At 42.0% G+C, this 13,308-nt stretch overlaps 1 protein-coding gene across 1 annotated transcript in view; it reads left to right on the plus strand.

The window, feature by feature from the left end:
* Window positions 1–738: 738 nt before the first annotated feature.
* Window positions 739–13,308, plus strand: part of LOC141107987 (transcription initiation factor TFIID subunit 9-like) — a 42,508-nt gene continuing 29,938 nt past the window's right edge. Inside the window, exons 1-5 of the mRNA XM_073599114.1 lie at window positions 739–874; window positions 4,209–4,290; window positions 5,461–5,597; window positions 8,878–9,012; window positions 9,412–9,493. Of these exons, the coding sequence (XP_073455215.1) occupies window positions 824–874; window positions 4,209–4,290; window positions 5,461–5,597; window positions 8,878–9,012; window positions 9,412–9,493 (487 nt within the window). The 5' untranslated portion in view covers window positions 739–823. The remainder of the gene's footprint in view (window positions 875–4,208; window positions 4,291–5,460; window positions 5,598–8,877; window positions 9,013–9,411; window positions 9,494–13,308) is intronic.

Consider the following 13,308-nt stretch of genomic DNA (forward strand, 5'->3'; position numbering starts at 1 on the left):
GTGTAGCAAGATGGCAGCGACGAAACGTCACTTCCGTTACACATTAGAGTTGCCACGTTTTCTAAAACGCTAAACCCGATCACTTTAGTGACACACAGCAAAAAAAAAAACATTTTTTTAGCATACACTATAGGATTTTAACAGACTTGGGACACCTTTGGGCGCTCCAAAGAGAATAGTAATGTGGCGTGCATAGTGCCCCATTACCCACCCATCAGGCCCTGTTCCTAGCCACATTCCTGTCTGAATCTCGTATCCAGGTTTCAGATGGTCTGAAATCCGGACACATGATTCAAAACCCAAACTGTCCGGGTAACCCTATTACACATTTTAATAGGTCGCCAAATCTGATAAAACACCGGCATTCTGTCAGATTAGCAAACCTGTGAGATCAGCAGGTTTTTACAATTCAACATCTAAACAGTCCATCGGATTTCTAAATACTGTATTTTACCATATAAGCTCCGTTTACTGTTAAAAATAAATGTGAAATGCATGACTCTGGTGGGTGTAAAAAGATGTCTGCTTGCCGCCTTCTCACTGTATCCTTACTATTGAGGAGTGTGGGGTGTAGCAAGATGGCGACTACGGAACGTCACTTCCGTTACAAATTCTGACGGGTCGCCAAATCTGATGAAACTGTACAGAGCCTAACACCGCTTCACGCAGATATCACGCTTGATCCAGCAGATGGCGCTATGCGTAGAAACAAGGCGAGCACTCTGCCTCAACAAAGATGGCTGCTCTAACCTACCAGACCGAGGGCGCTTCCGTCTGTTCTTAGTTTCAACCGGAAGTGGTTCGGTGTGGAGTGTAAGAGACTATGGAGCAAGCGAAGATGGCTTCTCCTAAGAGTGCGCCGAAGGATGCTCAGGTAATGGTTGTGTGTGGAGCGGGAGGGTGTATACGGGGGAAGCTGGGCCGAGTGAAAGTGAAACTAATCCGGTGTCCGCCATCATGGCTGTCCGCAGTGGTGCATTGAGTGAGGATGGTCATAGTGGTTTCATTTACATCACAAGGTTACTGGTACATAATGGGAAGCCTGCAATGCTCTCCATTCATTGGAATGGGCTGCCCTATCAGCAACAAAGTAGCTCATGGAGCGCTGTGCTGTGTTCTGGTGTTTTGTCGTGTGACAAAATGAATGAATGATTCCTAACCGTGTCCATCAACAAATCAGAATCATGCACACTTGGCGTAAAAAAATGCCAGTTTTACCTATTTTACATTTTTTTTTCTTGCCTCTAAATGCCTGTCTATGTGTACAAAGGCATTTCCAGACAGGAAAAAAAAAACACCATGACATGTGCGTTCAGGAGTATGGATGACCTGAACACCCCCTGGTTCGGTTCACAGCAGAACATGCAAAAAATTAGTGCGAACACCATTAAAGTCTATGGGACACTAATGTGAAAAATCAAAAGTGCTAATTTTAAGGGTTAATATGCAAGTTATTGTCATAAAAAGTGTTTGGGGACCTGGGTCCTGCCCCAGGGGACATGGATCAATGCAAACAAAAGTTTTAAAAACGGCCGTTTTTTTCGGGAGCAGTGATTTTAATAATGCTTAAAGTCAAACAATAAAAGTGAAATATTACTTAAAATTTCGTACCTGGGGGGTGTCTATAGTATGCCTGTAAAGGGGCGCATGTTTCCCGTGTTTAGAACAGTCCCTGCACAAAATGACATTTCTAAATGGAAAAAAAGTCATTCAAAACTACTCGCGGCTGTAATGAATTGTCGGGTCTCGGCAATACAGATAAAAGTCATTGAAAAAAAGGCATTGGACCCCCCCCCCAGTCCATTACCAGGCCATTTAGGTCTGGTATGAATATTAAGGGAAACCCCAAACTAAAATTAAAAAAAAAAAAAAATTGCGTGGGGGTCCCCCCAAATTCCATACCAGGCTCTTCAGGTCTGGTATGGATTTTAAGGGGAACCCCTGCTAACATTTTTTTTTTAAAAATGGCGTGGGGGGCCCCCCCAAAATCCATACCAGACCCTTATCCGAGCATGCAACCTGGCAGGCCGCAGGAAAAGAGGGGGGATGAGAGAGCGCCCCCCCTCCTGAACCATACCAGGCCACATGCCCTCAACATGGGGAGGGCACCTTGTCCCCATGTTGATGAGGACAAGGGCCTCATCCCTACAACCCTTGCCCGGTGGTTGTGGGGGTCTGTGGGCGGGGGGCTTATCGGAATCTGGAAGCCCCCTTTAACAAGGGGACCCCCAGATTTCCCCCCCCCCCTTTTGAAATGGTGACGGGTACCAATTCACAAAAAAGTGTCAAAATGTTAAACCACAAGACACACCCTGGGTCAAGTCCTTTATTTAAAAATAAAAATGTCCTTCGAAGTCTGTTCATCTTCCTCTATGGCTCCGCCGACGGACCGAAAAATAAAACAAAATTGATCCGCCTCCATGGGAAGCACCCACCTTATGGCGCTTCAGCGCAATGACAGTTCTTTTATAACTGAGGGCTGGCCACACGGTGATGTACCGGGTGACCCCGCCCCCTCTGTCGCAATGGGACGTCCCAATGGCTTCCCCGTGCCTCAGAGGGGGGCGGGGCCACCCGGGTACGTAAAATTAGCATTTTTGATTTCTCCCATAGACTTTTAAAGGGTGTTCCGCGGCGTTCGAATTTGCTGGAAACACCCCAAATTGTTCGCTATTGGGTGAACAGGTGACTCGACTCGAACATCAGGCTCATCCCTACTCAGGAGAGGAGCGTTCCGCCAGAAAAAAAAAAGCCGAACGCCCCTAGTGCGTTGAGTGTGACAACAGAGGGCGGGGTTCGGGCGGTCCGCCCCGGGAGCCACCCATAAGGGGGTGTCAAGTCGCCCGCCTTGCCTCTCCTGGCCCTGGGACAGTGCTGCCTGCATAGTCTAAAGTTGATTAAAAAAAAAAAAAAAAATCACTTGCCAGCCCCTTCTACACGGCTCCTCCTGTGTCAGTGTCGTCATAAAACAAAGCTTGTAAATATCTCCATAGCTCAGTTTTTTTTTTTTCTGGCTGCTCTACTCCTCCTCTTAGCTTTAGATTGGAGGAGGAGAGCGGTCACATGACCATCTATGTAATGTCAGAGAGCAGTCATGTGACCAGGTCAGTGGAAAAAACTGAGCTAGTGAGGTATATAGAGACTTGGTTTTACAGTATGAGTGACACAGGGGGAACAGTGTGGAAGGGGCTGGTAGTGACTTTTTTCTTAACTGTAGAGAATGCTGGCAGCGCTGTCCCAGGAGACTGGGGGACTCCTGGGATTGCAGGGGGAGGGGGGCTGTGTACTTGGATGGGGGGCTGTGTACTGTGCAGAGGGAGGGGGACTATGTACTGTGAAAAATTTGTTTCCTTAAACTTCCCTCTTAAAATTGGGGTGCATGTTATACGCCGATAAATACGGTATTTGAAATCAAATCTTTGTTATTTTATGGCAATAACTTGGTGTGGACGGATTTCTGCCAGTCACAGGCGGTGTCACACTCCTCCAGCCTGTGTCTTAGAATAAGAGGGAGGTAAAGCATCAATCTACATGTAATATCTCACCCTTATTGTGTTTAGCTGGTTAGTGGGCATGGAGGGGAGGGAGTGGGCTGTCATTTACTACTGTGTAACTCTATAGTCAGATGGGCTTCTCAGATGTGATGGGGAGGAAATGTTCAGTATAAAAACTTACTGAAAACTGAGCATGTGCAGAGTTGCCACCACAGCTGCAAAATCCCTAGCTGAATTGGAGACGTGGACAGAAGGTGGAGAGAGAACAGCAGGATCAACCATGTTTTTTGCAGCTTACAGAAAATCTCATAGTGACTGAGTATGAACAGCATACACCATTTCTTTATAGTTTTCTATGATGTGGGTTTGGTGACACTTTAACTGTGATAGGTCTTGTTCCTCCCACAAGCTTTGACTGGACAGTGAAAGGAGAAGTAGCAGATCGATCAGCTCATCTGTCGTTCTGCTCTCTCCTCCTATTGACATGTTCCTTGTTGGCACATGAGCTCTGAGGCACATATTTCTTTTTGCAATAAAAAATAAGTTGATTATTTAAAAAAAAAAAATTTTTAGCTTTGCCAAATAGTTTTCTGACATATACTTGTTTCTCCAGCTAAGTTGGATGAATTGATGGAAGTTAGACCCTTGTGATGTGGTATCCTGTATTGATCAGATTGTAATAGTCTAATATTTATGAAATCATTCTGTTTACAGGTCATGGCCCAGATATTAAAGGATATGGGTATTACCGAGTATGAACCAAGAGTTATCAACCAGATGTTGGAATTCACATACAGTAAGTAAAAATGGCTGAATTAATGTAATTCCTGAACTCATTGGAAGTTTTCTGGCTTCCCCTAAACTGCTCCTAGTGTGTATTAGTGTGTGATGCAGAAAGTAAGCAAAGCTCCATTTGCACAGGTGTTCAGCCTCACTGCAAATCCCATTGGCAAGATTCCTTCGGTTGCGATTGACAGCTGTGTGTGGCTAGCAGAAGCCACTGAGTCAGTGGACATAGGTATTCATGATCGTTCACAGCAGACAGCAATTACCTGCAGTGATCGCAGCAGGACGCACTTTGTGCTATCTGCACACAGCTCTCAATCCCAGCCACAGGAATCAATCGACTCTTGCTGCATGATTCTGCATCGTGGCTAAATGCACATGGAGCCTAAAGGCCCGTACACTCGATCCGAAAATTGTACGAAAAATAACACTTTCGAAGGGAACGTACGATAATCGAAATGTTAGTACAGAGCTTTCGAGCGCCGATCACAACAGTTCATCCGATATCCAATCGGACATGCACGAAAATTATTTTCGTACGATACCAGGTCGTGCAAATTCCGTTTTTAATCGGTACAGTTTTCGTCCGAAAATACAATACAAAATACACTACAACACATGACATCACTTCCGAATTTTTTTATTCTGTCGTACGAGAATATTCGTAACTTTAGTAAACTCTTCATGTTCGATATGCGACTAGCATGCAAAAAAAACAATAAAAAAAAAAACGATCTGTCATCCTATTTTCAGATCGTGTGTACGGGGCTTTAGGAGTAGAGTTTTTTTTGTAATGGGGTTGTATTATGAAGGATAGAGTGGTAGATTTGGGGTAGAGTGAGCAGAATAGCATTGACTTGCCATACACAAGATGTTAGGTTCCATCCCACTTCCTATAATTAAATTGAACATGTAGAAGGCATAAGAAGTTGGTGATTTAAAAAAAAAAAATAAGTAATGTATGGGACATAGGATTCCCAGCTCCGATGGGCTTTTGTTCTAATGTAGCCTATCTCTGTACGTGCCTTGAAAGTTACAGATTATTAATATAGGAATCTGTTCAGCCCTCATGCCCTGTTGCTGCTGAGAGCTCCATATTAACACCTGTGGTTCTTGGCAATGCCATAGAAAATACCTCCTTTGTTTTAATGTAATTAAGACATCTCACTTTTCCTTCTAGGATATGTAACCACAATACTGGAAGATGCAAAAATTTACTCAAGTCATGCTAAGAAGAACAATATTGATGCAGATGATGTCAGACTTGCCATACAGTGTCGGACAGACCAATCTTTTACCGCTCCACCTCCAAGAGATGTAAGTAAAACATATAAAAGCTTCTCTCTGTACGGTCATGTATGTGTCCTATAATCCCTCTCATACAGTTTACAATGCACTCTATGGAGCATGAGGCGATCCTTTCTCTCCTTTCAGAAGTGCATCACACAGCGCCCCTTCTCACATTCTACATTTCATGTTTTATAGCTTTCTTCCTCGCACTATACAATGCATATCATAGCCCTTCTCACATTGTACAGTGCACATCATAGCCTCCATCCTCACACTATACAGTACATATAATGTTCTCCTCGCACATTTCATAGCCCTCTTTCTCCTCCTCAGTACTCTGTAGTGCAGGGGTAGGCAACCCTTGAGAGGTGGAGATCTACCTGAATGATCAAAGATCACTGAGGATTAGTATCTATCTATCTATCTATCTATCTATCTATCTATCTATCTATCTATCTATCTATCTATCTATCTATCTATCTATCTATCCTACTAAATAGTAAGGAAAACTTAGAGAAATATGATAAGATGTCACTGTAAAAATATAAACTTTGCCTATCTTAAAAGTTGACGGTGCATGGACTGGTGTCAGTAATGCAGTGGATCGTGTCAGTAGTTTTTTTACATTCTTTTTAGCAGCCCTATTGGGGGGTTTGGTGAAATATCAGGGGTCTAAACAGGCCCTTGATGTCTCACTTTTGAGATAGAGAAAGAAGATTAAGGACACAGTCCTCGACTTCCATCTCTGCAGCCTCAACTGCACAGAAAAAATGTACAGGAAGAGCTCTGCACATTCTCCCTTTTTGTTCACAAACTGAAGCATAGTACACAGTTTACTATGATTCAGTTATGAACACAGTGAGTGATTGGTACCGATCACTCTGTGTGTTCATTCAGAAAACGAAGGGGCCTGTAAATGACATATTTACCAACCCCTTCCCATGCTCTCCATCCTCAAGTTTCCCCGCAGCAGCTGGTGGGAGAAGAGGAGGGGATGTTGGCGGTACTACTTTGGGGGATGGGAGGGGGCGTGGGCAGGGGCGCGCACAGGGGGCCTGGGCAGCAGAAAGAAGGGGAACCTGGATAGGAGAAGCTAGGGCAGAGGTGGCATTTACTGGAACCGATCGCCTTTCCTTTTGGCAGTAGCTGAATGCTGGGAGAAGAGGAGAAGCCACCTTTCAGCTGCTGCAGGAGGGGATTTGTTTCTGTAAATTTCACCGCCAAACCTGTCCACGTTCCAGGGGACAGCAAGGAAGGGATACAATCTATCTGTTGCCTACCCGCGATTAACAGTATGCTGACCCCGCTGTAGTGCATGTCATAGCCATCCTGTTCTGTCTTAAACTTTACAGTATATATGCCAAAACTCCCCTGCACCCCCTCTCTATGCGATATAATTACACATCTGCATTGTTTATCTCCTGCAACTTCTTTGCAGTCACTTACTGTCTACATGCCATAGAGCAACTGCTTTGCATCATTTCTCACAGCAGGTTTTCGAATGATACCAACATTGGAACATGCCTGTACACTTGTAGTCTCTAGAAGGTGAACATATTAAGGGTGGCAACGAAGGTGAATGCAGAGCATTGTCACCTTTATAATAGAAAGTGCCTGTGCAAGGACCTTCAGGGCAGAATTGGCAGCTTAACCGCTTGCCGACCGCCGCATGTACGTCGGCAGAATGGCACGGCTGCGCAAATGGGTGTACCTGTAGGTCCCTTTGAATTTGCCGCTGTGTGGTCGCGTGTGTGCCGCGAGCTCCGTGAGTGTGTTCGTGGGTCTCGTGGACTCTATGTCCGCAGGGATACCCGCGATCATCTCACGGAGCTGAAGAACGGGGAAATGCTAATGTAAACAAGCATTTCCCCGTTCTGCCTAGTGACACTGTCACTGTTCACAGCTTCCTGTAATCGGGAGTGGTGATCAGTGATGTGTCACAAGTAGCCCCTCCCCCCACAGTTAGAACACATCCCTAGGACACACTTAACCCCTGCAGCGCTCCCTCCTGGTTAACCCCTTCACTGCCAGTTACATTTACACAGTAATCAATGCATTTTTAATCGCACCGATCGCTGTATAAATGTGAATGGTCCCAAATTAGCGCCAGAAGTGTCCAATCTGTCCGCCATAATGTCGCAGTCACGATAAAAATTGCTGATCGCCGCCATTACTAGTAAAAAAAAAAAGTTATTAATAAAAATGCCATAACTATCCCGACGCTATAACTTTTGCGCAAAGAAATCAATAAACGCTTATTGCGATTCTTTTTTTTTTTTCTTATCGCCTCAATTAGAGGACGAACGGGGAGATGCTGATGTAAACAGCATCTCCCCGTTCTGCCTAGTGACAAGTGTCACTGATCACAGCTCCCTGTCATCGGGAGCAGTGATCAGCGTAGTGACACAGCTAGCCCATCCCCCCTACAGTTAGAATCACTCCCCTAGGACACACTTAACCCCTCCCCGCCCCCTAGTGGTTAACCCCTTTACTGCCAGTGTCATTTACACAGTAATCAGTGCATTTTTAATCGCACTGATCGCTGTATAAATGACAATGGTCCCAAAAATGTGTCAAAAATGTCCGACATGTCCTCCATAACATCGCAGTCACAATAAAAATCGCTGGTCACCGCCATTACTAGTAAAAAAAAAAAAAAAAAATTAATAAAAATGCCATAAAACTATCCCCTATTTTGTAAACGCTATAACTTTTGCAGGAAACCAATCAAACGCTTATTGCGTTTATTTTTTTTTTTACCAAAAATATGTAGAAGAATACGATCGGCCTAAACTGAGGGAAAAAAAATGTTTTTTTTAGATATTTTGGGGGGATATTTATTATATCAAAATGTAAAAAATAATGTGTTTTTTTTTCAAAATTGTTGCTCTTATTTTGTTTATAGCGCAAAAAATAAAAATTGCGGAGGTGATCAAATACCACCAAAAGAAAGCTCTATTTGTAGGGAAAAAAAAGGACGTTAATTTTGTTTGAGAGCCACGTCGCACGACCGCGTAATTGTCAGTTAAAGCGACGCAGTGCCGAATCGCAAAAAGTGCTCTGGTCAGGAAGGGGGTAAAATCTTCCGGGGCTGAATCGGTTAACATGTTAACTTATGAGATTTTAATAACTGGGATTGCATCTACCTTTAGGCTCTTTGATGCAAATATTTGTTCAGTTTAAATATTGCAATCATTTATACTGCCAATTTTAATTTTCTATTGCATTTGTTTTATCTAGATATTTGTATAAATGCTAATTTTATTCTACTTTTATGTACATTATACCTATTTTTTTTGTTTCATAGTTTTTATTAGATATTGCAAGACAGAAGAACCAGACACCACTTCCCTTAATAAAACCTTACGCAGGACCCAGACTGCCTCCGGACAGATACTGTCTGACAGCACCAAACTATCGGCTTAAAACAATACAAAAAAAGGTATCGCTTGTGCTGGTTTTTGGAAAGCTCTGTAAAAACAGCTGGCTGATAGTAGTGGGGGTTGTTGTATTTATTTATTTTTTTTTTGGTTGATTTGTGAGTGCAAATGTTTTCCAACACCTTGTACATAAGTGTTTCCTGGTGCCCTCTGGCTAAACTTGGCAAATGAATTGTTATTGCTCAAATAAACATTGGGTATCTGTAATGGAAAATTGACACAATAGCAAATCTGTGTTGGTGTACAAAATTTTGAACAGTATGGTACAAATAGCATGGTAGCAAAAGCATTTTCATGTAGCTTTATATTTTTTTTTCTTTTTGTCAAATTTTGTATTTTCAGGATGTTGTAAGCTTCTTGCTCACCTGTAATTGATGTAACGTTATGTTTTCCTCTCCTAGTACCCAACTTCGGCAAGTAGAATAACAGTGCCAAGACTTAGTGTAGGAGCTGTGACGAGCAGGCCAAGCACTCCTACATTAGGTAAGCCTGTCATGGCTAATTAAACGCTCTACTTTACATTATTTGCATTGAAACTGGTGGGATACCTCAAATGCTTTTTCAGAAAAAAGAAACATTTTATGTCAAAAAACACTAAGTAATTTAACTCTGCTTTCGCCTGATGATTGTTTCATTGAACTCACTTAAAAATGCATGTCAAGGCACATCTTGGCACACAAGGTTATTTGTATCGATGTTGATGTACAATGTTTGACACGGGTTGCCATGCTTAGATTAATTTCCATTGATTTCAATGGGAAACACATTAGCTAAAAACATATTAATAATTGAAAATATGTGAAGAGGCCAATACTAATTGCTCCCTTTGAGAGGTAAACTTTAGCAAAAGTTAAAGAATAGTTCACCTTTACAAAAAACCTTCCTATGCAGGTAAGGGATGTTTGTATATAAAAACAAACTGTGCAGCTCTGACCAGGGTGGATTTGATTTAAATCAAGTCTATTTAAATCACTAGTAAAAAGGCTTGATTTAAATCAACTTGATTTATATCATAATTTTTAAAGAGCAACTGTCAACTGTCCCACAGCGGCTCCTCCTCTGACCTGCTGTTGACTTACCAACAGCCCCATTCACTTAAATAGGATGGCTGGTGATGCGGCAGTGACGCAACAAGGTGAGGGACGTGGCGGCAGCAGGTCAGTGCTACCATAATGGATCTGAAATGACAGGTGCTCTTAAAATGTAAGGACTCATTCTTGCTGGTAGTTAGAATCTTTTAATATTTGCAAACAAAATGAAGGTTTACTATTTAGAATAATAAGTTGTCGGGTTAGTAAAACAGTGATATCAGTACTGATTCAATCATGCAGTTTTGCAAAACAATGGGATAAAAGAATATTCCTCAACTTTGTTTTATCTTATGGTTACTGTGAAATTGTGTGACTGTCAATGCAGTGCATGTTATCTCAGCTTGCAGAGCTTGGATTCATTGAATGAGTTTACCAAAATCTTTAATATTGCAGAATATACAGCCTCGTGCTACATAACTAAGCTCCATTTAATGTTGAATAAACTAAATTATTATTGTATCTTAAATGGAAAACTATGTTTAGATGCATTTTATTAAAATAAATTTGACAATCAAGAAAATCCAATTTTTTTAACCACTTAAGGACTAGCCTCGTTTTGGATTTTAGGTGTTTACATGTTTAAAACAGGTTTTTTTGCTAGAAAATAACTTAGAACTCCCAAACGTTATATATCGTTTTTTTTTCGAACACCCTAGAGAATAAAATGGCAGTCATTGCAATATTTTTTTTCGCACCGTATTTGCTCAGCGGTCTTCTAAGCGCACTTTTTTTGGAAAAAATTCACTTTTTTGAATACAAAAATAAGACAACAGTAAAGTTAGTCCAATTTTTTTTTTTATATTGTGAAATATGTTACGCCAAGTAAATTGATACCCAACATGTCATGCTTCAAAACTGCGCCCGCTCATGGAATGGCGTCAAACTTTTACCCTTAAAAATCTCCATAGGTGACGTTTAAAAAATTCTACAGGTTGCATGTTTTGCGTTACAGAGGAGGTCTAGGGCTAGAATTATTGCTCTAGCTCTACCGGTCACAGCGGTACCTCACGTGTGGTTTGACCACCGTTTTCATATGCGGGCGCTACTCACGTATGCGTTCGCTTCTGCGCTCGAGCTTGTCAGGACAGGGCGCTTTAAAAAAAATGTTTTTTTTCTTATTTTATTTTAATTATTTTTTCACTTTTTTTTAAAAAAAAATTTGGATCACTTTTATTCCTATTACAAGGAATGTAAACATCCCTTGTAATAGAAAAAAGTATGACAGGTCCTCTTAAATATGAGATCTGGGGTCAAAAAGTCCTCAGATCTCATATTTACACTAAAATGCAAAAAAAAAAGTTGTTTAAAAAAAATATGCCTTTAAGACATATGGGTGGAGCTGACGTAATGACGTCGCTTCCGCCGTCCTACAGTATGGAGACAGGTGGGCGCCATTTTAGCCTCACTCGTCTCCATACCGAAGAACTGACAGGTCCCGATCGCCTCCGCCGCTACCGACGGCGGCGGAGGGCGTGGGAGAGCGGCGGGAGGGGGGGTGGAACCTCTCCCGCCGCCGATAACGGTGATCTTGTGGCGAATCCGCCGTGGAGACCACCATTATCGGAAACCCGACCGGCTCCTGTAAAGATGGATACCTCGGTTGTGGCAGCAGCTGCTGCCATTACCGAGATATCCCTCTTCAAAGTGCCAACGTATATGTACAGGAGCCAGTCGGTAAGTGGTTAATAAAAATCAGCATTTTTTTTTTTTTAATTATTGATTTTTATCCACCCTGGCTCTGACTAAAGATGGTAGCCTTGCTATAGGTGTATATTTACGTATGTCCTGAAACCTGACTGGAATACTCCCAGAACGTTGCTAAGTGAGGCCTAGTGGTCACTGCTCACCTCCGCCATCACAGGATTGAGCTCTTTCTCTCCCCTAATGCAGTAGCTCTGAGTTTAGCATTTGGGAGCTCAATCCTGTGATGGAGGAGGTGAATAGTGATGACTAGGCCTCACTTAGCAACGTCCTGGGAGTATTCCAGTCAGGCTACATAAGGTATGTAAATGGCTTTCACCTAATAGCAAGGGCTTTATTCAACTTTAATTAAAGTTGCACAGTTTGTTTTTATCTACAGATGCCCCTTATCTGCATAGGCAGTTTGGTGGGAAAGGTGAATTATCCCTTTAATGTACAGAGTGACATAATTATTTTTCTGCATTTTAATTTGGCCTTATTTGGTTTGAAATCTATGCTTTTATTTCAGACATGTTTTGGATACCAAATGTTTGTGTACTGTTGTTGAGCACCAATGAGCTTTGCATTCTATACAGAAGAGATATGACTTTCACCTAATATACAGTAATTGAAGCAATGGAGTTTATTTACTAAAACTGGAGAATGCAGAATCTAGTGCAGCACTGCACACAGTCAACTTCCATTTTTGTCAAAGCTTAACCACATGCCGACCAGCCGCCACAGTTGTACGGCAGCAGAATGGCATGGCTGGGCGAAACAACATTATGTAACGTCGCTTCGCTCGCCCCCCCGTGCCGATGCGAGTGCCCAGCGGTCTCAATCACCGCCGGGCTCCCGTGATGGCCTCTGAGACACGGAGAACCTGGAATTGTGTGTAAACACACAGTTTCCGGTTCTCTGGGGGGAGAACAGACAGATCGTCTGTTCATACAGAGTATGAACAGATGATCTGTTATCTTCCCTGCACAGTCCCCACCCCCCTTCAGTTAGAACACAAACTTGGACACACTTAACCCCTTCACTGCCCCTTAGTGTTAACCCCTTCACTGCCAGTGACATTTTTACAGTAATCAATGCATTTTTAATCACACTGTGTCAAAATTGTCCGACGTGTCCGCCATAATGTCGCAGTCATGATAAAAATCGCAGATTTGCGCCATTACTAGTAAAAAAAATGAATAAAAATGCTATAAATCTATCCCCTATTTTGTAGACGCTATAACTTTTGCGCAAACCAATCAATATACGCTTATTGCGGGGTTTTTTTGTTTTTTTGTTTTTTTTTTTTACCAAAAATATGTAGAAGAATACATATTGGCCTAAACTGAGGAAAAAAATTGTTTTTTTTATATATTTTTGAGGGATATTTTATTATAGCAAAAAGTAAAAAATAATGTTTTTTTTTTTTTTTTTCCAAAATTGTCGCTCCTTCTTCTTTTTTTTTTTTTTTTTTTTTTTTTTTTTTTTTTTTTTTTTGTTTATAGCGCAAAAAATAAAAACCACAGA

The sequence above is a fragment of the Aquarana catesbeiana genome, linkage group LG09, assembly GCF_042186555.1.
Source record: "Aquarana catesbeiana isolate 2022-GZ linkage group LG09, ASM4218655v1, whole genome shotgun sequence".
Taxonomy (NCBI): domain Eukaryota; kingdom Metazoa; phylum Chordata; class Amphibia; order Anura; family Ranidae; genus Aquarana; species Aquarana catesbeiana.